This window comes from Amphiura filiformis, chromosome 4 (assembly GCF_039555335.1).
Source record: "Amphiura filiformis chromosome 4, Afil_fr2py, whole genome shotgun sequence".
NCBI classification, from domain to species: Eukaryota; Metazoa; Echinodermata; class Ophiuroidea; order Amphilepidida; family Amphiuridae; genus Amphiura; species Amphiura filiformis.
In genome coordinates, this window is record NC_092631.1 from 12,142,740 (window position 1) to 12,170,425 (window position 27,686).

A 27,686-nucleotide genomic window follows, 5' to 3' on the forward strand; every position below is an offset into this window, starting at 1 on the left:
GTCCATGAGTAGTAAGGTATTATATAAGCTATGTTGTGGTTGACAGATCAAATGAATTCAGCATCCACAAATTAACTAAAAATTAAGTGGTTGCCAGCTTTTATGCCTAACATCTCAAAGAAGCATATTTTTTCATGTACATGTATATTTGATTTAGCCTATTAAAAAAATTGGGTTGTAATTTAACAATCTTTTTAACAGCCAAATATTGCCCATTTTTGGTGTGTTTTTTAATTGCTAACTGGTATATTGTTTCCTAGGTGGTTGTCACTAACACAGTCCAGCATGACCTTCAGAAATTGCAGTGCGGAAAAATCAGGACGGTCGATATCAGCCCCGCCCTTGGGGAGGCCGTTCGGCGTATCTTCTATGGTGAATCGATGTCCTATCTGTTCCACAATATTTCCCAGGATGACTAGGTACATGGTCTAGTCTGTGCCGGTTGTAGTAATCTTTACGAGACTTATCTTGTATTTTGGTAACAAGTTAACTGGGAAACTCATATAGTTTGAAGAAGTACCAAGAATACTAATGTATTTGAGAAATAAAACCCAAAAAAGATCAACCTGACCTGATTAATTGCATCAAAGTTAAGCAAAATAGATTGTTTGCTTGTCCTTGTCTGACGGTATAAGCCATGATCTGCAACATGTGGCATCATCAAGGGTAATAACTACCCCTCTAGTATGGTACAAAGGAAGGTCTCCAATGCATCCTGCTGACAGGAGGTATGAGTTGGTTCCTCTATGCTTCATATCAAGGCTGTATATCACAAATTGTCTCTTTATCCCCCGCTCCCTTCCGCTTAATAAATTAAAATGATTAAGAATAATATGCAAAATTCAGTTTTTATTAACAATTCACAAATACCAAAAAAATGGCAATTGACCCATTTTCTGGCAATGTATGCGCTTCAAATTCCATCCAATTATATAACTTTAAAAATTAAACAAATTAATACATTTCAGTTCTTCACAAAATTTAGTAATTTACCAATTTCGTTCAAAGGTATGAATATCCTGGATTGAATTTGCCCTTTTGTGGTTGAATAGATCTGTTGATTGACTTCTGGGGGTGTTGGGTACCAGTATAATAAATCTATGATACATGTGGATTGTAGGACTTTATGTAAATTTGCATATTTTACCAAATAAGGAAAAATTCCATTCAGTTTGAATGGAAAGGTATCTGAATGGAATTGTTGATAGACTTCAAACCTTTGGTGTTTGGTGTGCATGTGTATCTTTTATACCAAATGTGGAAAAACACTTCAAGGTGGATGGGAGTGCAGTATTGATTGTGATTATGCATTGCTTTGCACAACTCTTTGAGAATCAGGTTTTGGCTATCATGGAATGCTTCCCTATCTCTACACTTGCGTGCATTAATTAAGACAAGAGTTGGTAGAAACAAAATAGCACATCTAATTGGATTTGCTTGTGTACAAATAGCAGAGTCAAATCAATTGAAAAAAAAAATGAAAGTTAGATGTAAAATAGAATATATACCATTGCACAGATCATACCTCCAGTCCTTGGTGAGTTGCAGACCTATTAGGATTGCCATTGTTGGTGAGATGTCACTTTTTGACACACACAAAAAAATGTTGACTGACCTATCTCTTAAAATTTGTCTTTGGACAAGCAAAACAATTAGGGGGGGGGGGTTATTGAATTTCTACCTGTCTTTTCACCTGTATGGCATGTTTTGAGTTAATTTTAATCAAGATCTCAGGAAATAGTCTCACCAAGTTTCATCAAAGTTTCACCAAGGTTTAAATGAAGTAGGATCAGTCTTGTGTGAATATTCCTTGAAATGTCTTCTTGAAAGCCACTGTCAGTGATCTTGTCAGAATCCTAATGTAGATTTCAGATTTATTTCGTACATACATAGATTTAAATGCGTTAGAAATGGCATTAATGTGAATGGTTACAGAAAATCTTTTATTTTGTTTTTCTAATTCCACATCTAATCATGACTTGGAACATAAGCCTATAGTGCATCTTGTTTCAAGTTGAGAGTAACGCTGTGTGCATTATTTTGCAGTGACAGTATCAACCCTTGTGTGCTATAAACCTCATCCTGTGCTGTGCTGTATATACAATGTACACACATGTGGAAGTGCGGTTTGTCCACACACTGGCGATACAACTGCAAATACACTGACACACTCTCAACTTGCAACAAGACACAGTATAGAAGGTTTATGATAAAAAAGATAAGGTAGAACAGAACAAGGTGTTGTGTATGTTGTTCACTATTCACAAAATCACTGATTGTGACAGCATCAAGGGATAGAACATTTCGGTAAGTTGGCAAGTATGATATAACAAACCAACTTGGATAGAGGCAAGCCATTATTTGCTAATTGTGTGAGTAATGGATTTCCACTGAAATTAATACATAACTGACAATATGTTATCACCTTTTTTTGTTATCATTTTCATTCGGCATACTCAAATTGCATACTTTAACTGGGAAATGTTGCAAAAATGAATTCAAATCAACCAGAAAATTGCAAATATTTGGTCTTCAACCAGAAAGTTGCAAATCTTTGGTCTTCAACCAGAAAGTTGCAAATCTTTGGTCTTCAACCAGAAAGTTGCAAATCTTAGGTCTTCAACCATAAAGTTGCAAATCTTTGGTCTTCAACCATAAAGTTGCAAATCTTAGGTCTCCAGCAAAGTGAAAGAGGATAGTTCTACTGGGAGAACTTCATACCCTACCAGATCCCTATTGAGGCTGCCTGCACAGGTAAATCGTCGCCAAGGTACTTGGCTGGCACTGTGTAGTACCAGTGCAGTACTACTGCTGGTGGATCATGTGTAGTAGTAGCAGCAGCATTGTTACTGTGTAGGTACTCTGCGAGTACCAGCCCGGTATGTTGGCGACGGTGTACCTGTGCAGGCGGCCCCAATAAGAATCTTGTAGTGTACATGTATACCTGCATGCCACCATATTGTATTTCCATTATGCATAGTTCCATCCATAGTTGAATTCAATGAAGAGGACACAAGGGTCAGATCCATTCATTGTGGTTGATCAGAATTTTTATGTCATCTTTTGTCCAGCAAATGTGCAGGTCAGAGTATCATGCCTCAAACCACAGTGGGCCAGCTGAGTGGCTGCTCCAAATAGGGTGATTTTTCATGTTTTGGTCATAAAAGCCAGAGGTTTCCAAGCCCCCCCCAGTGGACATGTGTACCTCCATGCTAAAGATAATAATGAAGATCAATTGTGGAACATCATCATCATCATCATTTATTAAAATTGACATGTTTCGGCATATGAAATTTGTTTAACGGATTATTCAGAGATCCGTCAAGCCCAAAATATACTCCCCTACACATGGCATTGTTTTTGCACTTTTATAGAATACAAATTTACTAATGTAGTAACTAGCCCTACAATAATTAAGTTTTTCTATGTTTCCTTATCAAGAGAGACTTATCTTAAATCTCTAGATGCCAGGGCATAAGGAACCATGTAGACTTAATACCAGTAGACAATGTAAAGCACAGCACAAATTTGTGGTATTTAACATCATAGGTGTTGGAAACTGCTTGGAATCTACATTACATTACCAAATTTTGTTTTAGCCACACAGGGCCTGTCTGAATATGGATACTTGTTCCAATGTGTGTGTTTCTCAGAGAATTGTAGGCCTGTTCATGGCTCCTATAGTTTGAATGACAGCTACAACTAATGACTATTGCTGAGTAGTTTTGGACCCAACATTTGTGAATTGCCCCACATTTACACCCTAAAAGTGACTTGTATGCACTTGTTCAGATTAAATAACTCAGCAAGATTTTGACCCTGGTTTTGACTTGACTTCATTAAGTTTTTGAATTGATTTGGTTTCACAATGTCTGACTTGACTGAAGCTAAGTATTTATTGACTTGTGACTTGATCAAGCACCCATTATCTTCACCCAACATTGACTCATTGCAAGACTGGCAAAAAGCAAATAAAATAGCAATAACAACAAAAATAGGAAGCAATTTAAGACTTCTACGCTACTCAAATTTCACTCACTGGAGCGCTTTCACCGGGTCAACCGGCGTCTTCAGCGGATGTTATTGCTCTGAAGATTTGTTGTTGCTAGTGATGTTATTGGAACACCTCCGATGATGTCACAGATGTAGATGACGTCAAACTTGGAAGATGTGGTGGCGCCCCTTTGTTCCGGGGGGGGGGGGGGGTGTCAGGAGGTTGTCCCAAACAGGGTCGATGTCTAACCCTTTGTCACGGTTCAGTCTGGGTCTTTTGGTTCTGATATGGATAACATCCGCTGAAGACGCCGTTTGACCCGGTGAAAGCGCTCCGGTGAGTGAAATTTGAGTAGCATAGAAGTCTTAAATTGCTTCCTATTTATGTTTACCGCTGTAGACGTATGAATATACATCATTATAAACAACAAAAATGTTTGCACTTAGGGATGAATGAAGGGTATATGTCTGCTCAGTGGTAAAGCCAATGAAACTCAAACTTGTGTGCAAGATGAAAAAACTCCAATGTATTTCTATCTCGGGTTAGCAGTTTTTATATGTAGGGGTGTTTGTGATTTCATGTATGCCTGTTGGTTGTGTAGGTGTACATGTACATGTTAGTCGGTCATTATGGATAGACATCATTACATTACATTGAAGACCTAGTATAACTGAAGTTGCATATCATTATTTTAATATATGCTTCAAGTATTAGCAGAGAGTATGTAGATTCAGAATCTGCCGGGTACCCAATCGTTAAGCAGATTGAGTTATTTTGAACATTTGACCCCCATACAATTTTTATTTTACCCTTTTTGACCTATTTTGACCTATACCTAATTAGTTAGGCATTGTAGAAAGATGACTATCTACCCTTTTTTACACCTTGGGACTAAAGGAAGAACTTGTGACATTTCATAACAATTTTAAAATGCATAATCCCCATGTGTGACCTGACTGACCTTTGACCTCAATAACTGAATTTTCTCAATTTGCAACTTCACGGCCAAACAGTCATTTTTCTAAACTATGTGGAAAACTACATTTTGTAATTGAAGACTGGTGGAAGGAGGACTGAAGTTTTTAGACAATTAGACTTTATCTGAGAAGTGTGTAATTTTGAACTTACACTATTTTTACACTTAAGTAATGTGATAACAATTATATGCTTCATTTTACTGCTGTAAAATTAACATTTCATCATTTTATTTTGCATTCATTAATATTCAATATCCTTGTACTACAACTATTGTTGAAACATATTTTCCTTCTCAACCTTGATTCATTAATTTCATATATCTGTAAAGCAGGTGACTACTACTAAGTTTCTCCATGCAAAACGATTTGAAGCTGAAGCAGTAATGGCATCTGGTTGTAAAAAGTTGTTGAAGTCCCCCAACAGTTTTTGTACACAAGACAAGTAGGATGTTCTTTGCAATGCAATGGAGTGAAGAGAGCATATCTTCTGCTTTCATCTTCCTGCAACATTAAATGTCAATCTAAGAAGAGGCAATTTTTGGGATTAATTTAATGCATAATAATAAAATATTTACATAACTTGGATGAATTTGAAATTAGAATTTTGGCAAAATATTGAGGGCATCCTCAGCAAATGTAACAATATTGCTTTAACATAATGTGATATATGTACCAGCTTTTCGCCACACCACCACCCACCACCATCACCCACCACCACCACCCAACTATCACTCACCACCACCACCCACCACCATCACCTACCACCAATAACATCACTTTTGTATGTTTTCCGCATCTGTAATATTTATATTAATCACCTCAACATCACATTTTGCATTTTATCATAGTGCAGATTCATGTAGCTGTGGTGTTTACACATAACTTTGATTGCATTAACCCTAATTCTACTGAGGCTTTTGGCGGAGGGGAAGGAAGGAAGAAGATGAAGAGAATTTTCATTTTCGGGTCCGGTTTTGAAACGACCCCTCAGATGCTAAACCCGCTCATGGCCATACCTTGCCATGGGGGATTGCCTTGGCCAGCCAAGCTTTGTGTCACCATATGTGCTTTCGCATGATGACGCAATCGCATCACATGGAATACTTGCGCTTGCAGTTTCTTGCTCTTGTAGCTTTTTGTAGCTTTTGGTCACGTTTGGGTTAGACCTTAAACATGTCTTCGAGTGCATGCATCCATCCCATGTGATGTGATGACGCAAATCACCCTTGATATATGCACAATTTCGATGGCCGGGCCAGTGAAGACCTGTAGCTAACAGTAGCCGACCTAGTGCTTGGCACATAAGGGGTCTCGGGTTCGTAACCCGGCCAAAGCAAACAATTTTGTTTTCTCTTGGTATTCCTTCATTCTTTTCCTTCCAGTCACCAAAAGCCCTAGTGCGGTACAGTTAGGTAAAGGCACATGTATGCTACAAACATAAACTCCTGGTCATTGTCCTCTGATCCTCTTGGTTAAAGTGGAAACTGCATGGTAATATATAAGGCGACGAGGAGAAAAGCACTATTTTACGGGCCAGCCCGATCCCTGGAGTGTACTGAGGATAAAGAAGTGCAAACAAATTGTAATTTATTTACTGAATTTGGTGATTTTGAAAAAAAAATGCAGACCGGTTGACCTTTTATGAAAGGTCTGTCCACTCGTACAACAGGGTCTTAGCTTCACAACCACCTGATATCATTGAGTCCACTCGTACAACAGGGTCTTAGCTTCACAACCACCTGATATCATTGAGTCCACTCGTACAACAGGGTCTTAGCTTCACAACCACCTGATATCATTGAGTCTACAGTCATGCAGCAATGAGGATTTGTTTTGTGTGACCAGGAATTTAGAAAATACATGAGTAATTAATGACAAATGCAAGTTGATTCCTAAATGTTTGTTATCTTTTTGCTTCTCCACACAGGTGGTAGTGACAAACACTATCCCACATCATCTTCAGAAACTTCAATGTACAAAGATTAACACAGTGGACATCAGTCTGGTCATGTCGGAATCTATCAGAAGGATTTATCATGGAGAGTCTATGTCCTACCTGTACAGGAACATACCTTCTGAAGACTAGTTGCTGCAAGTTGTTTTTCTTAATTGTGAAGTCCCGATGGTGCTAGAGGTAGAGCTGTGGTTCTTTAAATGTGTAAATCTATATCAAAAGGATGCACTTGTCAACTGCTAGATATGTGTCTCTGTTAACTTTTAAGATAATTAAAATAGTTAGGAATAAAATAACAGACTTATCTGAAGTGAAGGTCACTTCAGATCATCTCCAAGGTTTAATACAGAGAACATTCCTAAACTAAGTGACTTGGAGTTGATATGCAGTGACCACCACTTGAGAGGAATCTGCTATTTATTCTTTAACTATTATGTAAAAAGAGAAACATGTAGCAGCTGACAAGTGCACCGTTTTGATATGGATGTACACAAATATGGAGATATTTAACATGTGTCCTCAGCACTAATTGCATTAGCTACCAGGCATACTTTGTTGTACATTTTTTAATATGCTGCAGTATGTGTGTAAGGTTTGCTGACTTTTGCTATCTGCCAAAGAAGGTTATTGATTGACTGGTTAATTGTTTATGAAATATTATTACACCTCTTAAATATTCATGAGGTAAGCTAATGGTGCCAATTATTGATGGTCAATTGTGCACAACAAAAATAGATACAGCTGCCACCAGCTGATCTACGTAAACAGACTATTAACCAGTTAAATTTGTTTTTGCTATTTTACTACCTCAATCCCAGCATCAAAGTTTGGAGCCAAAATTAATTGAAAGTAATATTTTCACAACAGTGCTACTTGAAACTTGATTATAGAATGTTGGATTGATAAAGAGTTGTAAGTTACCATGTATTTATTTTAATTAAATGAATAATAGGCACCATTAGCTCTTAAATATGTAATACAGGTTGTATCTAAATGATTGGTACCCATCAGTTTCCAGTAATTATGGACAAGGCTATACCACATCAACGTGCAACATACGAGTTACCTTATATCTTACATGAGGTCATAAAACTGTAAATCCTGATCGTTTCAAGAGGATCCAATGCTATGTATTGCAAAAGCAAGCTTGTCAATAAACACCAAAAGCTGATGGGTACTAATCATTTTGATACAACCTGTGGGTGTAATAAAACAAATACTACATGGTTTATATCGGGGAAATAGGTCAAACTATTTTTTCCTTGGTACAGGCCTCCGGCCTATCACCCTAAACCCTCTGGGTTTGGGGCGATACATATGTAAGCCTGTAGCCAGTATCTCTGAAAATGATATTGAGCCATTCAGAGATATGGTTAATGGCCACAGTGCTGAAGGCGATTAAGCTAACAGATCCCAAAACCCTATTTTTATTGTTTACTCAGCAGATTATATCATGTAATTAACCTATCAGATGCACTCTAAGAACTCCAAGGTGGTAGTGCCCATTGAGTTAACTTATAGCACTGTGGCAACCTGTCAGGTTGGCAGAGTCTACATTGGTTTATCAGAAAAGTGGCCAATGTAGCATGTGTAGTAAGGAAGTGGGTTCTGATTTGCTCATTGAATCACATCACAAAGTATGGGCGCCTCGTGCGAGTCGGGTTGTTTTTATGCGATAAACATGGCAAGAGCACTTTTAGAAACTAGTGACAAATCTGTGTGAATTACCACAGCCTTACAATAGCACAGATTATTTCTAGGTATCCAATTATGCAGTAGAAATAGTCACTGTTAAAAACAATTGCCGTTGCTAGAATAAGGCTTTCTATTGACTTTGTATTATACACCCAAGTTAAGATTTAAATTCAGTCCAATTTTGCACTGACCATTTCTTACGTTCACATGTATTCACCTGTATTCTTCTTGGGCTCTGAAGAAGTTGTTTGAAAATTGTCTACATAAAGATTGAGTATGTTCATTTCTATAGGAACAATACCAAAAATAAGCTGTTATAAATAAACTGTTCTTGGATCAAGGTAAAGTTTTTTTTTTTTAAACTTCCGTGGTCGTAAACGCAAAAGCAATAAACAATCACGCTGATTGGCTGATCAGTGCACTTGACAACAAGCCGGCTGACCCATTGGTCTTCAGCGCGGCGCCTAGTAGGCAACCTTGTCACTTCTACGCGATCGCAATTCACCAGCGCGTACCCGGACCACAGAAGTTTTAAAAAAACAACTTTACAGTGCTGAAAGTGTGACAGTCAAATTGGACATTGGGCTCCTAAGATACCAGTATTTTTAGATATCAGTATTTTTATAGGATACAAAAGAAAAGGAAATGACAGTCATCTCATTTACATAACAATGTTACATTTCACTGCTTAAAGTTTCATGCTTCTATTCAACCAAAGTATAGAGGTAGTCATTGTGACATCAACGCCGCCATCTTGTGGCCCATAATTGAAATGCGCGCAAAGCACTCAGAAATTTTGACTTTCATCGTTTGGAGGGGCGCAGAATCGATGCTGAATTGGTCAATTTGGCACGTTGCACCGCCCCCTAATTACGCCACTGGGAAGCCGTAACAAATCCTTTGTGAGTTAAGGCTTTCTGGCTCTCAACCCTCGATTTGTTCCATGGTTATTATTTTTATTTTTTGAAACACAAAGTTGTTTTGTTCAAAACATTCCTAGTTAGACTTTCAAAATATACTTAAGATGTTAGAACTGTGCATCAGTTGTTGGTGGGCATTATGAAAAATCTAACAATTTTGCCTTTGGAACCTCAGAATATCCCTCAGGGCTACACCTCTTGGGATATTTCTTGGTCCAAAGCAAAATGTTTAGATCATACCACGGAATGTGGACATATTGCCTATGGGGGTAGATGCTAGGTAACGGGTGTGTGAATGAACTCAAAAATAATGCAAATAATACGAGCGAACACCAAAGCAACTTCCGGTGTAAAAGTCGCCAGGTCTGAATGCTGTACTGGCATTGTATTGTGGTAGCATATTCTAATGGATGAAAATGAAATTGTACTGTAAGAGTGGTAACTTGCTGCGGGTGTAATGTTTCATGCCTTACTGATTTTGGACTACTTCACTCATTTTTAAATTTGCAAGTTTGCGGTTTCTTACATAGACCTGTACGGAAAAGAACATTGCACATTTTTATTTTCGAGGGGAAGTGCAAAGATTAATATTTCTTGAAAATTTGCACTTATAAAGTATCATAGTCAAATATAAACATTTGAATTGAATCTTGGAACTTGTTTAAGAAATAGAAGTGCAACGGTTTGTGTGACTTTTCTGGTTTATACATTTTCCAGTTTATCTGTTCATGTAGTGACTAAATTTATACTGTTACTCCTTGAGGTGCACATTTCTTCTTAGGAATATACTGATGCGTATCAGAGAGATATTGGTATGATTTTGTTGAACAGAGTTTAGCATTCTGCCACAATGGTTGGTAACTGTGGCACATGCAAGACCTACATGTACATCTATTCAATTTTTAAGTTGTCTTTTTGTTCTGGATGAAATTTTTTGACTCTTGGAAAACAAAGACAAGTAATGCAAGTAATATTATGAATATTCTGTAACGTTTTATTTATTTTGTAATCCAACCCATGGATTTGAAGAACAAAAACAGATTTGAAGAAAACATACATTAATTGAGAAGTTAATAGATATTACCATTTATGAGACATTTTTAACACATAAAAATATTTCTGTCATTTGCAGGCATGAGAATTTTCAGTTTAAAAACTGAATTCAGTTTTTTTTATAGTCAAAATTTCCGCAACTTTATTTAATTTCAGCCTGTTTTTGGTACTTTTTGCCCAATTTCACGCGCATTTTCAGTTTTTTCAGTTTTTTTTTAGGAAAGTGCAGTCTCATGCCTGCATTTGATAGGCAATTTTTAATATTTCCCCGATATTTCACGGCTGGGAAAAGGGTCCCATGAAAAAGAACTATTAACCGGCAATGACATCATCTCCAGTCAACAGTACTTTTGTATGGAAATTTTTTCCCTGTATTGCAAAATATCGGCATCTTACATCGGCATTATCATACCGCATGTCGATTCAAGCCAGCATGTCTTCAATATAGTAACTTGTCTGTAATTTATACTTGAAGGAGGTCGCAATTCGCAATTTTAGTTATGAAATTAGTCCAGGAAAGCCTTCAGAGATTCAGTTGAGTCAATACTTCTTTTTTACTGAGCTCTGTAACAACATGGGCCAGGGCTATAAGCCGTAAGCTTAGCTATAAGCTTATTAAATTGTAATCCTACATGTAGGTTTGTATGAATTATGACAGGATATATGACAGGAATTATTTTTTTTGTTACTTTAGTATATAAAACAAATATCAATATATTTATGAAATGGTGCAATATACTACAGTCTGTCCACATAGAAGTACAAAGTAAACAGCTCGGAAACTGGAGGTTTGGGAATAATTGAATACCTGAGTGGAAGAAGGGACCAACTCCAATTTTTTACAAAATTGAGTTAGACCCAGCATTTTATTGCCAGCAGACTGTTCTTCCTTGTGTGTGTGAAAGATAAGCCAAAATCCACTTTCTAAATAGTCTTCCAAGTACACTTAATCCTGATTTTCATGGAAGAAAGGCCCAACTCCATGGAGTTGAGCCCTTCTTCCACAAATATTGGGTTAAAGAGGAATTTTGTTCATCCATGAAATCTGCTCTTCACTACAATAAACTTTCTTGCTATTCATATTACATATTTCTACTTGTGCAATTAATGGACAATTTCCAAATTTCTGTTCCTATTTATAACACATCTGCTTACGGAACTGGCACTTGAAGTATTATTAGTGGAAGAAGGGCCCAACTCCAGCTCGCATTAAGACCTGTACTGTTGCCATGGAAACATATATGATTTCGAATGTATGTAATACTGTATGTTCATTTATTAAAGGTCCCCTGAAGATGAAAACATTCTGTCTATAAAACTTTTTCAAATATTACGGGGTTTTTTTAGTATCTCAAAAACAGTTTTGATGGAGTTGGGCCCTTCTTCCACTCAGGTATTCAATTATTTCAGTGCAATGCGTGCGTGAATGCTTTTTTGGCGTGCCAACTGCTGCGTGATTTGTACTTGCCGGGCGCCCCACGCTCTTTACGTGCGTGCGACCCCTGATGCCACAGATTTGGTTTGTACAAGTTTCTATGTGGACAGACTGCAAGCTTCATTGACTGGGGAATGTGGACCTACTTTTTCCTTTGAGATAAGCTCGAGGAAAATAGTAGGCCCTCGTGTAGGTATTTTGCACCATTTCCCTCATGAGCAGTCACTGATTGTAGCTTGAAGGTATCGGGTCCTGGAAATGCTCATCTATTAAAATGATGAACCAGATACTGTCATGTAACAATGTACATTACATAGTTAAGTATTGGTTGATGTTGAATCTGTCATGTGTTTAATGAAATAAACCTACTTTTTGTTAACTAATTATGTGTATTGCTGTTTGATTTTTAAGGTGTGTGCTTCATTGGTACATGCAGGTGTGGTACATTTATGATGTTACTCCTATGTCAGCATTAGGCGGGTGAAGCCTAGCCTAGTGGTGGTTGCACTAAAATTGAGACCAATAAAGCAGACTTATAAGAATGTTATTATTGGTTCAATAAATGAGATCCCAGGGCGTTATTTCATCTCCACGATTTTTACAGGGAGAAAATTCCTGTAATATTATTGGCCTTAACTCAAGAGCTATGGAAATATCAAGCTATTCCACTTGCCTTATAAGTGAATCGCTCCACATCAACAACGCCCTCAATTTTGCTTGAATTTCTTCTTTCGGCATGATTCCAATGGTGTACTAAAATATCACATGAAAGACCAAGCCTGTATTTGAGTTTTTACATTAACTTCGGAGATCTCATATTTTATTCTGAGTTCACCGATCAAGTGCTGGTGAAACACATACGTGCATCATTGAAGCAGTGCTATATAAACTGTGCATATCGCTATTCGTCTTATGTCTTGACGCATTGTAGGCACTGGAATGAATTGGCAATTTTCTTTGTTTTACCTCATTTGTTTGGCTCGAAATTAAAAGGGGGCATGTGATCAGTGAAAACTAACATAGGAATCTATTCTTTATGAAAATTCTATTGCTTTAATGGCCACTCCAAATATCTAGAAAAAACATTTACCGGTACCGGTACAATGAACAAGAATATATTAATGAAGTATATAATTTCTACTATCTACGACTTAAGGCTACGGAGATATAAGACAAAACATGTCAAAGGTCAATCAGACGGCCAAATAGTTAAGATACTGGTACTCCCAATTCATTTAAAAATATGGTGAAATTGTTCACCAGGCCAAAAGGATTTTTAAAAGTATAGTTTGCACTGCCCAGGGCCGGATTTACCATTGGGCCAGATGGGCCCAGGGCCCCAAAATCCCCCCTTAGCACTGCTACTGACCCCCAGAAAGGTAAATCTGGCCCTGGTACTGCCTACATTTTGTACCACAGAGTTAAATTATGCTGTGTACATTTAAAATTGTATATGAAATGAAGTTTTAAATATCAATTATCATCAGATCATTATAGTATACTTTTGTATATGCTTGGCGGGATTTTCACTAGTTTTTAAACATGCAAAATAACAACCCCAAACAGCATTTAAATTATCCCACAGCAAAATCATACACATCAAATACTTCACACTACACTCTTGAGTCGGAAAACTCATTGGTAATATTCAAATTTCATCACACAATTCACTTCCTGTAACCACACAGGTATAAACCCAGCTTCAGCTATAAGCCCACCCCCTATTTTTCAAAACATTCTGGAAACAAAGGTGCATTTCAGTAAGCCCAGTAGTAACCCAACATTTTCTGGCAAACTTTGTGCACCTTTTACAAAAATGTGTTTGCTGTGGTTACAAGTATCACCAGGGATCAAGTAAATGTGGAGTGCAAAATTTGCACATATATTTTTAATGGTCTACAAACAGTTGTGTGTGGAGCAGGCACTTCCCAAACTTCTTTTCCCATGACCTAAATGTCATAATAAAAATTTGGCGAGACCTACAGCATAATACAAACGATGTTACTTTCCAAACTTTATCAGTATTGTACAGGGCAAAATTTCCAAGTCGGGCACAATTTCCAAGTCATCCCATAAACCGGCTGCCAGAATAACTTCACCAGGACAAATGTGCTCAAAAATGTGTAATTGTAATTGCTAAAATGGGTCAAAATGGGATAACATGACCAATACAATGGTACCCTGTACTTAAATGCATGGATTGGATTTTTTATTTTCCTGAAGTCTCACACCCCTTTTGGAAAAGGCTGCGACTCCCAAAAGGGAAGTTTGAGAACTGCTGGTGTAGCGAATGTGGTCATTTTCACAGTAAGGGGTGTAAGTTTGGAATTTAAACATTTTGATCCGTAGTGGTCTAAGAAAACTAAAGAATTCCAAGATTTTGGGCCATAAGTCATATAGTTAACAGTTTTAATGTAAACTGGCCACGTCAGGGCCTTGTAAAATGTCCTTCGGGTATCAAGCAGCTGGTTTTTGGGGCGCCCGCTACGGCGGCCCCCTTATATTTGGCATGACTTTTCGGTCTTGCTAGATTTACTTCGCAACTGTTTTGCTTAAAAGTATGCCCAGCTTAGAAATAAGAACACAACTTGCTTGGTTTTGATTTTGATTTTATTACTGTTTATGCACTGAATGCAAGTAAAGTAGTTCTATATATACAGCGGAATTAATGCTTGAAATAAGAAATTAATAGAAATGTCTTTATGTCTTTTAAAAACGTTTTGAAGAGATGGCGCTATTACGATCGCAGAGTAGGCCTTATGATCCAGGTGACATGATTTGATTTGATGCGGCATTGATCCAAAAAGCTGCTTTGTTGATTAAGGAACCAGGAACTTCATCGATAAATATGGTTTCTTATTTTTAAAAAAATCCCTGGAAAATCTAGGGCGGTAGTTGCAATTGACATTTGTAAGTGTTATTTAAAACATTTACCTTTACAAAAATCCTTAAAATCCTGTGCGTATAGGCTTGCCATCTTTGTTTGAAATACAAAATTGTCCACAAAACAAGTTTGAATGCTCTTAAAATTTCCGCGGCGACTTTCTGTTTTAATCAATAACCAGGCATGCAATATTATCATGTATTACAACCGACAGTTATATCATAATATGGAAAACAATCCTCAATAAGCAAACCTATATATATTCTAAACAAAATAATTCTGCTCCAACAACCCTCCACAACATGATTTCCTAACAATAGTAACCGAAATGGTAAGATCTTTATTCCTTTTTATTTGAAACCAACCCTCTTCCATCCCATGCAGTACGATTTTACACCTCTCTCACTGCAATATACTTCTATTTTACTTATTCCTTTTTATTTGAAACCAACCCTCTTCCATCCCATGCAGTACGATTTTACACCTCTCTCACTGCAATATACTTCTATTTTACTTGTACTACATATGTACCAAGTCTCAGCTAGATAGTCCTTATAGTTACTAAGCAAATTAACTTTGCATAATTGGGAGCATGTAATTAAAATCCAGTGGCCTCGCTTTCAGTTTTCTGCTCCGCTAAATTAGAGTTAGCTGAGCCAAACGCCGCCAACGGCGACGAAGTGGTCAATTATGAAAATTGTCTATAGGACCTCATCTATGGATGGGCTAATGCCCAATTTGTTTTCCAATAACTTTGAACTTCATACCAATTCCTACAAGATGGAGCAAACAAGGAAATTGGTTTACATTTAAGGAAGATAAGCCAAATTTCCTGCAGATTTCCTTATCTCTGAGGAAACAGTCCCTCCAAAAGCTAAATTTCATGAGAGGTACTTGAAATGCTGAATTCCACATTTTTTTAGTGGTCTGGTCTGTTCCTGGACAAATTAAAAATACTTTGTCCAGGAAATTACCAGAGTCAAGAGAAAATATGGAATCCATGAAGCTCATTCCAGGCAAATTTTGGTATTTGGAGGAAAATTTTGGAATTGGAAGGTATTTTTGCTTCTCCATGTCAGAAAAACATGAAAGTTATGGGAAATTTGATATCTTGGCTCATCTCTCCAGAAATGAACATTGTTTCCAGTCTAATTAATTAACATTTATTTTGTTGAATTATTGATGAGTTCACAGAATATCAAGTGCACATTTGAATGCACTTTGTGCTTCACAAGCTTTGAGCCATTTTTGCACATTGCTAGGTGTTCCACTGGTCATCTGTACCTGATGAAGCGTACTCCATACTACCGCATCTGCAATTGACATCTCCCCTGAGGGTGCTAACCATGTATTCTTGCCAAGCAATGAATTAAGACTACGTAAGGCTGCTGCTCGCTCTTTTGATGAACCACCTAAAATGGTGAAGCTGGCCAGGTCAAGGAGGTCATCAACTGCACATACATGTTGGATGGTTCCAGCGTCGTATCTCGGAGTGATGAGGCGTGCTAAGTACCGGGCAACATTGGCCTCACCCTGAATTGGGGTCTGTGAATGAGCACTCACTTTGAGCTCAGGACCATGTAACACTGTGGAAAAATTAAATTGACATAAATGTGAGGCCCTATGCATGTAATGTCAACAGATCTATAAAAGTAAAGGTTTACTTATAATCATTGAGGTGAAATGTTAAAAATAACTAAGGCCAAAAAACGATTGTTTGCTTGTCCTCCACAACTTTTTCACAATTGGGTCGGTTTGTCAGGATTTTTTTTAAATATTTTTTGTGTAGAAACTGTTAAAAATACTTTTCAGGATGTCAAAAATGTTGAAAGAAAAAAAAACCTTTTTCTGGAATTTCCAAATTTAGGGTCGGTATTCATTTGTACAGGTAAAACAAAAAAACAAACTTTTTTCCATATTTTCCAGATTAGGGTTGGTCGGTGGAGGACAAGTAACAATTTTTTTTTGCCTAATGAGTGATTATTTTATAATTCAGTTGATTCACAATACAATGCGCCTTCCAGTGGTTGCTAGGGAGAGGCCACAATACGCAGTGCATCATGGGAAAAAGTTGCCATCTATAAAGTCCACATAATACGAATACAACACAGGAACGTCATGCCATTGTTTGTTTAAATCTTTAATGTCAATGTATATTTTAAATAATTTTAGATGTACATGGCAGCCATTTGAAACCAATTCAAGCATTTATCTGTTATATAATTAAAATGCACATTCAGATGAATTTCACACCTGCCTAACACAAGTCACCCAATACCAAAATCTGGATGTTGATTGTACCATCTTTCCAATATGTCAGTGCTCAAATCAGACACAATGGATGAATCAAAGCTTCAGTCCATTGGGTGATTGTATATCGTGTTTGTGTCCAATGTACAGTCGCGGCACCAGGAATTTTTTCGGGGATGGGTAATTTCAGGGGAGCAAAAGCGACCAATTTTGTGCAAAATTTCCGCAAAATGTGAAAATTTATGTTATTTTGGGGGTTTTGCCTCAAAAGTGGGGGCGGGGGGCAAACTGGGGGCAATTTGCCAATTTTGCCCCCCCCCTGAAATTCACTTTGCCCCCCCCCAAAAAAAAATTCCTGGCACCGCCACTGCCGCTGTATGTATTTACAGTCAATATAAGTATGTTACAAGGTTAACTATTGCACCTACCATCTTTCCATATAAGGGTAATTCCAATTTGTGCTTCACCTCTGCCAACCTCCACCCCATTGGCAAGGCTCTGTAGCAGTTTTTCAGGCACATTTTTAACAGATGAGTGGATGTGAACTGCAGTCCTGCAGCGATACTGGCTACTTAATGTGTGGTAGAGTACAAAGAGTGATAGTGGTGGAGAGTTGGGATTAGCGTAGATTACTATGTCATGAATCACATTGCCCTGAAATGAAAATTGCACAATAAACATTATAAAAATGATCTAACACACATCTAGTATTATTTGCATTCTTATCATTCAACTCTACTTCGAATTTAATTTTTATTATACTATTACGATCATTTTTATTTTTATTCAATTTCATCCTCCGAAATTGGGGAAAAATAAACAGCTTGACATTTTGAGTCTTAAATACTGGTATTACCAATTGACCTCAAATGACATTTGACCTCAGTATATAACATTACCACAAATAGATGAAGGTTCCCATAGTGAAGCTATGACTCAAGCTTGGTTGCAATAGGATTTGAACTGTTCACATTTGACCTCAAATATCCTTTGACCTCAGTATATGACCTTGAATACCATACCACCCAAAAGAAGTAGCCAGTCAGTTTCTGACCATGGCCTGAAAATCTGAAGTCAATCCATTCCCGAGACACTGCATCCCAAAGGTACGTACAGACGGAAGGACAGACAGACAGCAGACAGTGCGAAAACAGTATGCCACGCGGTGGAGGCATAAAAATCAGATTACTGAAGCAATGAGTCAACGAAAGTTTCTACCTATGCATATCTACTTACTAATTCTGCTATTGGTACAGACTTGGATGTTGCTAATTTTGCGCCACCTTTTTTATGACCGGATTGAGTCTTTGTAGATGACTGCAGTGTCTTATGCGTAACAGGAACACCATCGTCCTGTAACTTTAATTTGACTGCTAACGTTGTAACCTCACTCTCCAGTACTTTCAGTTCTTGTAGGATGCTTTCTTGGCGACATTCTAAGGCAGCAAGTTCTGCATCTTCCTATAAATTTGGACAGAAAGCCAACAAAACTTAAGTCATTCATTCATATAATTAATATGTTTAATGTTATTTACAAACTACCGATTTCTGACACATTTGTTTGGTAAAATAGTAAAGAACTTCCCTATAATAAAATGTCCTGCTTCTTTCAGCCAATTTCCAAAAATCAAAATTATTTGATATCAAAAGGACATTCCTCGCGTTCAGAATACAATTCGATTTTGTCTGATGTGCTCTCATATGCCACAAAAATACTGTGCAAACATTGTTACCAGAGCCCTTAATTGATTTTGAAGAATTTACTACTGCAAATAATTGTTTCCTGGATAAAACATGATAAGCCATGACAAAAGCTTAAAATGATCCTTCACATAGGTAAACAATGCAATTTCTGCATTTCTGTATTTGAAACTAGGTCTCCCAACAGTCTATTTATAGAACTAGGTGTGGCTGTTTGTACACTGCAGCACGGTACGCTACATCTCTTTTCATGTGAACTTTTAAACGATTTTGTGGCCTACTTTACTGGCAAAGGGCCTCATAAAACTGACTCCACTACAAAAGATTGCAAAATATTGCAGCTAAATTTGGTACCATCACAAAGATTAATCTTTTCTGCAGGTGACTGTATAAGTTTTAAGGCGGAAATCAACGGGAATCTAAACTTTCGGGATCAAATTTTGATAAAACATCATTTTTCCTTAGTTTTGGGGACGTTTAAGCAAAAATATTTAATTGCCTGACGGTTTTCATATTCTTCATATCCCAGTGTTATGTTCTACAAATAGTTTCTCAGATATCTGTGAAAGCACATATCATCAAAATTGTCAAAAAACAGTTTTGATGTTTCTAACAAGAAGGAGATTGTGGCGATTTTTCATGTTTATTATAAAAAATATCACCTTTAAGAATAAACCAAGGGTGAAATATTTTCAGAAAATATTCTTATGTTCATCCTCTTTCCAAATTGCATAAAAAAATTAGAACTTTGATAGTCACCAAACTAGGCCCACTGTGCAGGGGTGACTGTATATTCCCGGGTGTATATTCTTCTTTTTGAATATGGTTTGCCCAGCTCAATTTATTGTTTATTTCTACTCCTAAGTAGAGTGATTTGTCACTGTTTCTAAGATGGTATCACCCATCTTAAACTTGTCTGGATCAAATTTTTCTTATGGGTGATGTTCATAGTGTAGCATTTGGACTTGTTAAACTTCATCTGCCAACGCTTTTCCCATTTACACAAGCGATCAATATCTTTTTGAAGGTCAAGGCTGTCTTGGATGTTTTCAATTTGCCTGTACAAGATGCAGTCATACTGCTAACAGACGGACTTCTGACGTAAGATCATCTGATATGTCATTCAGGTACATCAAAAATATCAGCGGGCCTAGGACAGTGCCCTGTGGCACTCCGGAGGCTATGTGAATGGAGGTTGAAACTGCGCCTTCCAAAATAACTTGCTGGGGTCTTTGAGACTTTGAGTGAGAAATGTCCTAATCCAAGGGTAGCGCTAGGCTGCATTTGGAGTCCCGGACTCACCAAAATACAGTTGGGACCCGCTATTTTTAAATTTGCTGCAAGTTCAGGGGTTCCTGCAGACCCCAGTTTTTCAATCTAGCGAACATACTATTTATGCTGCATTTGTGCAACTCTGACTCACCAACTTGTACTACGGACCCCCTACTTTTTTATTTTCTGCAAGTCCCTGCGGACTCTGGAATGTTTTGGCCTAGCGCTACCACTGTCCTAATCCAGGTATGGAGCGAGCCATGTATTCCTGCATGACTAAGCTTTGCAAGGAGTCTTTTGTGAGGGACAGCAGCATCAAATGCTAACAGTAAACAGTAAATGGGAAACCGTTCTAGTTAGTACAGGGATCTATACGGTGATTTCTTTATCTTGGGTGGATCACCGCATAGGCATTTTACATTGAAAATACATGTCACCCATGCACCACGCAATTGAATAGGTTCGCTTGTTACCAGTTGCTCTCCTCTATGTAATCGGCAATCGCGGAGCCTATAAAACGTGGCGCACATATCATGACATCGGGAATTGACGCAAATTTTAAGGTAAAAAAAGCAGTCATACCTAGAAAGGATAAAATTCAAATTGAGAAAATATTCTAGGTATGACTTAATTGTTGTACCGTACTACATGTACGTTCTAGTAGCAAATGTATTGACAGCTCGGTGGTCGAGTGGACATCCCTACTGCCTACAAACATGCAAATTACAATACATGACATAAACATAAATCATCCTGATCAAATGGATCTTCAACAACTCTTCCTATACCTTTGTACAGGAGCCAAGCGTTGTTAATCCATGATGAATCCACACTTTTCCAGTAGCGTATACATACGCGAACGCACTCAACGCAGGGTTACGTGTACGGCACGCGTTACCCGTGAGCGCGTAAAATTCGTCATGACTGGAACTTATGCGTAAATACTTTCTTAATGTTATTATTGGGGTACTACACCCCTGGCCAATTTTGTGCCTATTTTTGCATTTTTCTCAAAAATTATAGCTCATTGGTGACAAGTAAGATATGTATAAATATAGGGGCAAGGACTACACCTACTGTACTGAAAATTAAGCAAGTCAAAGCAAGTAGTTATTGATTTATTGATCAAATATTGGTTTTCCCTCATTTTTGACTGTAACTCCACAACTGTTGTCTGTGCTGAAATAAAATTTCCATTGCAGTAGTTGTAGTCCTTGCCATATACATATCTTGGGCAGGGGTGTAGTACCCCCTTATTAGTAACAGCTAAACATTCTTTTGTTTTATTGCTGATAGGCCATCAACATAGAACTCACCGGCGATGATGTTATGGTCGAGTGGCAATAAACTTTATAACAAACGGATATTCCGAATGGAGGCATCATCAGAATAAGACGGTATTTAGCTTGTTTTCGTTGTTGAAAGGGATTCATTAGAGAATAAATGATAGGATTTTGTCTTTTGCCTATCCAATATTGTGTCATAATGGATGGGCTGGCCAATATTTTGAGTAGTGGATGCCAGCGCGGCCGGTATCCGTATCCACTACGATACCGTATTATCGCTATGCGCGTGGGTAGCGCGCCTGACTAATATCACTATCAGCTATTGTGAGATATTGTACACTAGAAAACCAATCAAATTATGTGAATTCTTTACAAGACGCACCCATTGAATAAGAATCATGTTTCACCGTTGTTCATCACCGATTAACAACTCGCGTCCGGCGCGTCTACGTGGTTTACTTCGGTCTTCGAAGTAAACCACGCAGCGCGCAGATGACGCGGCCGCATCGTTGTTAATCGGTGATGAACAACGGTGAAACATGGTTGAATCCCTAATTGTATGTAGCATTGGATTGCATGATTGAACGAGAATCCATGCTGGCAGGTGATCTATTAAAAAACACAACAAAATTTACCTCTTCAATGACATTATTTGAGCATGAGTTGTCATGTACATTCTTCATTTTAAACATACACGTAGGAAGCTCAATCTGAGCTTTAGAATAATCGTAGTAAGGCTTTACTTTGAACATTCCAGGACCATTCATCGCGACTGACCAGGCTTTAAAATTAAATTACATAGAGTTTACACAGTGGTGTACATTCCATTGAAACACATACACATACACAGATATACACCGGGCCATGTGGCTAGTCTCTTTTACCGGCTCAGAGGAAGTACTCAATAATATTGCATTGTTGCATTCAATTCAGCTGCGTATTCAGCGCGCTGCATCTGCTATAGAGATTAATCTTGTGGCCCTATCGGCGTTTCTAGACTTTGTCCGCTCTGACTTGGCGAAACTCAGCCTGGCGAAACTTTATGGCTGGCCATTGTGGTCAAAATGGTTGAAATGGTCTGACAAAAAATGAAAGAGAAAATCAGGAGTTTGTAAACCACTGCTTACAAACAAAACCAATAATTATCTCTTTTTTGTGATATTAGCGTTCCCTTCTTCACCTTGAAGTTGAAAAAAGAAATTGTTTTTTAAGGGTGCCCTAGGGGTTAAAAATAGCCTGACCAAAGTTACCCCACATTTGGGGCAACTTTGGACAGAGTATTACATTCCACAAAGAAAAAAAAATTCAAAAATTGAACTTCGCTGTATATGGGCAAGTTGTTGTTTTTTGTGACATTTGACCCCTTGCAAAATTAATCAAGCACACGTCCTTGCTCACATATATCGATTTTTATTTTTTCTGAAAAAGGTGTAGGCCTAAAAATATGCTAATTTTTGGCCAAAAATCCTGATTTTTTCGTAAATTTCGAGGAAATTGAACATGAGTGAGTATTAGGCCTATTTCTTCCAAATATATTTCTTAACAAATTGATTTGTTCGTAAATTTCGAGGAAATTGAACATGAGTGAGTATTATTTCTTCCAAATATATTTCTTAACAAATTGACACCAAATAGGGGCCTATGCCTATCAAAAACAATATTGCTGTACGAATATATGACCCCCGGGGGAGGCACTCCCTATCTGAAATGGCAGGGATGTGCCTCGGCCATGTTAAAAGTAGGGGGCATTCAGGTCAAATGTACAATTACAAAAATATGGGGTCATTCAGTACACAACCTGAATAAAAATGGGGTCATTCGGTATGAAACTTTGAAAAAAGGATGGTCATTGGGGTAACAAAAAGTAAAATGGGAGTTATTGAGTACAGGATTTCCAAAAGAGTAAATAAGTGCCAAACTGCGTAAAAACAACTTGGCCATCTTGGAAATGTGAAAAATCTCATTATTTCTGGAGGAGAACACAAATACCACCTAAATTTGGGAATTAAAAGGGGGGTCATTGGGTATAGCAAGAAATAGAAAAAGGGGGTCATTGAGTACATGAAATTTTTTTAAAGGGGGTCATTGGGTATTAGGTAGGACCATAACACAAAAAGGGGGTCATTGGGTACAAGCCGGTTTGAAAAAGGGGTCTATCCGGAGGCACATGATGCATATCTGTCATGGAAGTGCCCCCCCAGGATATGACCATTTAAAAAGATACAAAGGTTCCCACGTGACATCGTGAAATATTATTAGTTTTATGAAAGTTATTATAGTTAGGGTCGTTTTATCTTTTCAGTTTCGGTTCCTGTTTCAGTTTTCGGTTTCGGATCTCATTGTTATTGAAGTGTTAGCAACATGCGCGTATTTTTCTTTGGGGGGGGCTAAATTTGGGGGCGCCAGCCCCTCGGGGTCAAAGTAGGGGGCGGCAAAAACGAAGGGGCGGCGGAAGAAGAAGGGGCGGCAAAAAGAAGGGCGACAAAAAGAAGAAACACGGCAGTTGTCGGAAACCCACATTTAAAGTAGGTATGTCACAGTGGCTGCACAATAATTCTGCTACACTGTGCATGCAAGCATAACACACTGCAAAAAAAAAGTGTTCTGAATTAGAACACTAAAAATTGTAACACTTATTGAACATATAAAAGTGTACTGATTGTGAACACCAAGTGTTCCAGACTTTAACACAACAGTATAATTTGTGAACACGTGTGTTCACCTTTTGAACACTTGATGTTAACATATTGTCGTCATTTTGTGAACATGGTGTGTTCATGTTTTGAACACCTAATGTTAAAACTTTGAACACAAAGTGTTCCAAATCCTAACACATTTACATGTTCAATGCCATGTAACACTTTAAGAACACATTTACATGTTCAAAATCAAATGTGTTCAGCTTTAGAACACTTGTGTTCTAATCATTTAGAACACTTGTGTTCTAATCTTTGAACACTGAGTTGTGTTCACAAATGTCATACACTTAGTGTTCAAGTCTGGAACATATGACACTTAGGCCTACATATGTTCAATAAGTGTTACAAAAGGGATGCAATACGCCTACACAAAGCAAAGTACAATGGGTCAATGTATAAATGTACACCTTTGTCCGAAATTTAATTGTAACAACAGACTCAGTAGTAAATTACAGCAAACCTAGGGCTAGGCCTATGCATGTTTGACTAGTGCAACATCGCAATTACATCTATTCCATCAGGCATGCCATAGCATGAAATCGACCCGCATACTGACCAGTTGTAAGACACACTCGTCAGAGGTTTAGGCCTACAGTATAATTCACATTAGGCCTATATCAAATTGCAGATTTGCACACTGTCTGACCATGTGACTATTGCATGGTCATGATTGATAAGCTTACTGCGCATTCATTAAAATGCACTAAAACCACGCAATACAAAAACGATGAATTTACATTTTTAGTCTCGTTGTTCTATGATATGTGGAGAACACGTTCGATATATTTGTTTTTAAATAAAATGGTATTTTGTGGGTAAAATCTCACCTCCAAATCCCCGTCCAAATCGCGGTTTCTCACTCCGATGACATCGTCTGTTCTATTATACGGTGCAACGACGCATGCGTGGCCCAGCACGTGGTAAATATAGCCTACATACATACAGTGTTCAAAACGAACACATTACATGTTCATTCAGTGTAAAAGTTGTGAACACCTTTATGGGCGTGCACCCAGAGTTATTTGGAGTATAGTATAGGCCTAAATTTCAATATTCGACGTAAGCCTACCCCTATACATGTAATAGGCCTATTTTCAGGTATTTTCTATAAACCGCAAAATGTTCAATGTTCTTTCATTCCGTGCAAGCTGCAGGCCTGTGTAAAATAAAATGAGAACAACTGATGATCTCCATAATAGTAACCAATTATAAAAATGGTTTTACAATCAGGCGAGCATTTTATGCTATATGCCTATATTAATAGTGTTGTGAAAATTGTAGATTAAACATACAGTGTTCATTTTATGAACATTTAGTGAATGATCAAACACTATGTGTTTAAAAGTTTCCTCTGACGTTATGTTACGAACACTAAGCATTACAAAATTGAATGCAGTATGTCAAATAGGCCTATATGTCGAATTTGAACAGGTGGTGTTCTAATGCTGAACATTTCAAACACTATGTGTTAAAAGTTTCCTCTGACATTATGTTACGAACACTAAGCATTCTGAAATTGAATACAGTATGTCAACATTTGAACAGGTGGTGTTCTAATGCTGAACACTTCAAACACTATGTGTTTAAAAGTTTCCTCTGACGTTATGTTACGAACACTAAGCATTATGGTTACGAACACCAAGCATTATGAAATTGAATACAGTGTGTCAAATTTTGCACAGGTGGTGTTCTAATGTTGAACACTTTTTTTTGCAGTGCAGTGAATTGAAAAGGGCGCGCTTCAAATTTGGCCAATTTTAAAAAACATCCATGTCGATAAATGAATTTCCTCATATGCTTCATTTATCCAAATTGTTTAAATTTTTAATATATGGTGTGTGAAGCCTTTCCGAGGCTAACAGCGGGTCCTCAAAAATTAAAAATTGTTTTGTTTAAGAGCTACTGCCTGTTTTTATGGATTTTTGAAGATCGCTGTAATCAGTAAATATAGGCCTATTGAAGTAAAGGGACCTACCACCATTTAGCTGAAATACTAATCTTTCTTAGCATGTAAATTATTTCCGTCGACAACAAATGAAGCACTTCCCTAAAACTAGTTGAAGCAAAACATTAATCAATGATATTTTGGGGGAGTAATTTTCCAAACCACAATAGCTCTAAGCCATTGTGTGTGTCCAAGGACATACTATTTTTGTATACGCGGTGCAGTAGAATGGGTGTTCCTTTTACCGATTTTCCTCCCTTGTTAATCCAGATGACAAAATGTTAATTTAAAGTCTCATTGCAACTGAATTTTTATTTTTACTTTTCGGACTTGGCTTTGAGTAATGGTGACACATACCATGTTTACAGTAAAAATGAAAATTATATTCCAGACACCGTCAAAATGTCAAACTTTTTATATTTTTGCATTGTTTTTAAATAATTAACTGCAGTTCATTTATTCAACCTCATAACAGGATCATACTTAAAATTTATGATGAATGAACAGACGTTCATTAAATATTGAAAAAAACCCAAAATTACTCATGCCTAATTTGCATAATAATATCATAAATACATAATTAGCTGTAATTACCTAATTTGCATAATTAATTACTTTTTGTGTATTTTTTGTTATCAATTGAAAGAACTTTGTAGAACTTTGTGCAAAAAAAACCCCGCACCTTTATCATGTACGGTTTTCTATTGGCATAAATTTTGCATATTAATTAGCTGAACTTAGTCATTTTTTGAGATTTAATTTGTCTGCAGATTGGCCGAAATTGCTAAAATAGTATATTTGGTTAATTTATTATAATTATTCAATGATACATTTTTAAATTTTGTTTTCTGTAACGAAGTCAGGAAAGATAGGCATTTAACATGTGATATTTAAATTAACGCTGCTTTTTCATTTGTGGCAGGATTTCATTCCATCTACGAGCATCTTTAAATTGACACTACATCACAATGCATTGACCGATTTCAATTCTGTTTTTGATTTTTGATGCTTTAATAAAGCTTAATAATGTAGGAACATTAAATAACGTGTTTCTGCTGCGATTATTTTTGAGGTGATATGCCTATTTAAAGATAATAAAGAAAATGTGCCCCGAAAAATAAAGAAAATAATAAGAAATTTGAACTGTATTTGTGACATAAAAATCGCCATTTTACATGCGATATTAATGGAAGAGGTGTCATTTTAAAGCTTTAAAACAGTCCTCAGCGTTTAGCATACCAGAGATGGTGCATGTCCAAGCATAATAGTCTTTACCCATAATGAGTACCCAAATAAACATGACCAGAATTTTCTAGTCAAAATGACTATGACTATTTTACTTGGAAATCTAGTCAAATTGACCAGATTCTAGTCAAAAATGACTAGTTCTTTGTTGACCAGATTATCTTGTCACTTCTGGTGACTAGATTATTTTGGTCAAAACTACTAGATTCTAGTAAGGTCTTATTTCACACCGGAATCTAGTTAAATTTCAGTTTCTTGTCAAAAATGACAAGGTATTTTTAAGAGTGTATGTATGTGCACTGGCTGCTCTGGGGAAAGATATTTGTTCATCCTATCAACCCAGAGAACTGAGGTAAAATAACTTTCATACCTAGCA

The 27,686-nt window shown here is 37.2% G+C and overlaps 2 protein-coding genes across 3 annotated transcripts in view; one reads left to right on the top strand and one right to left on the bottom strand.

Moving 5' to 3' along the window:
• The window catches only part of LOC140150551 (phosphoribosyl pyrophosphate synthase-associated protein 2-like), a 57,325-nt gene extending 44,914 nt beyond the window's left edge, over positions 1 to 12,411 (top strand). The window contains exons 9-10 of one of the 2 annotated variants that reach the window (XM_072172584.1): positions 261 to 419; positions 6,899 to 6,977. In XM_072172584.1, coding sequence (XP_072028685.1) covers positions 261 to 419 — 159 coding nt within the window. In that variant the 3' untranslated portion in view covers positions 6,899 to 6,977. Of the gene's footprint in view, positions 1 to 260; positions 420 to 6,898 lie in introns of both variants that reach the window. The other variant, XM_072172583.1, reaches the window with a different exon arrangement.
• A 2,486-nt stretch (positions 12,412 to 14,897) lies between these two features.
• LOC140150552 (aminoacyl tRNA synthase complex-interacting multifunctional protein 2-like) lies at positions 14,898 to 22,254 on the bottom strand. Its single transcript, XM_072172585.1, has 4 exons — positions 22,057 to 22,254; positions 18,399 to 18,623; positions 17,591 to 17,816; positions 14,898 to 16,498 (listed from the first exon to the last, which is right to left on the bottom strand). The coding sequence occupies exons 1-4, from the start codon at positions 22,186 to 22,188 to the stop codon at positions 16,101 to 16,103; spliced, it is 981 nt and encodes a 326-aa protein (XP_072028686.1). The 5' UTR covers positions 22,189 to 22,254; the 3' UTR covers positions 14,898 to 16,100.
• Between the last annotated feature and the right edge of the window lie 5,432 nt (positions 22,255 to 27,686).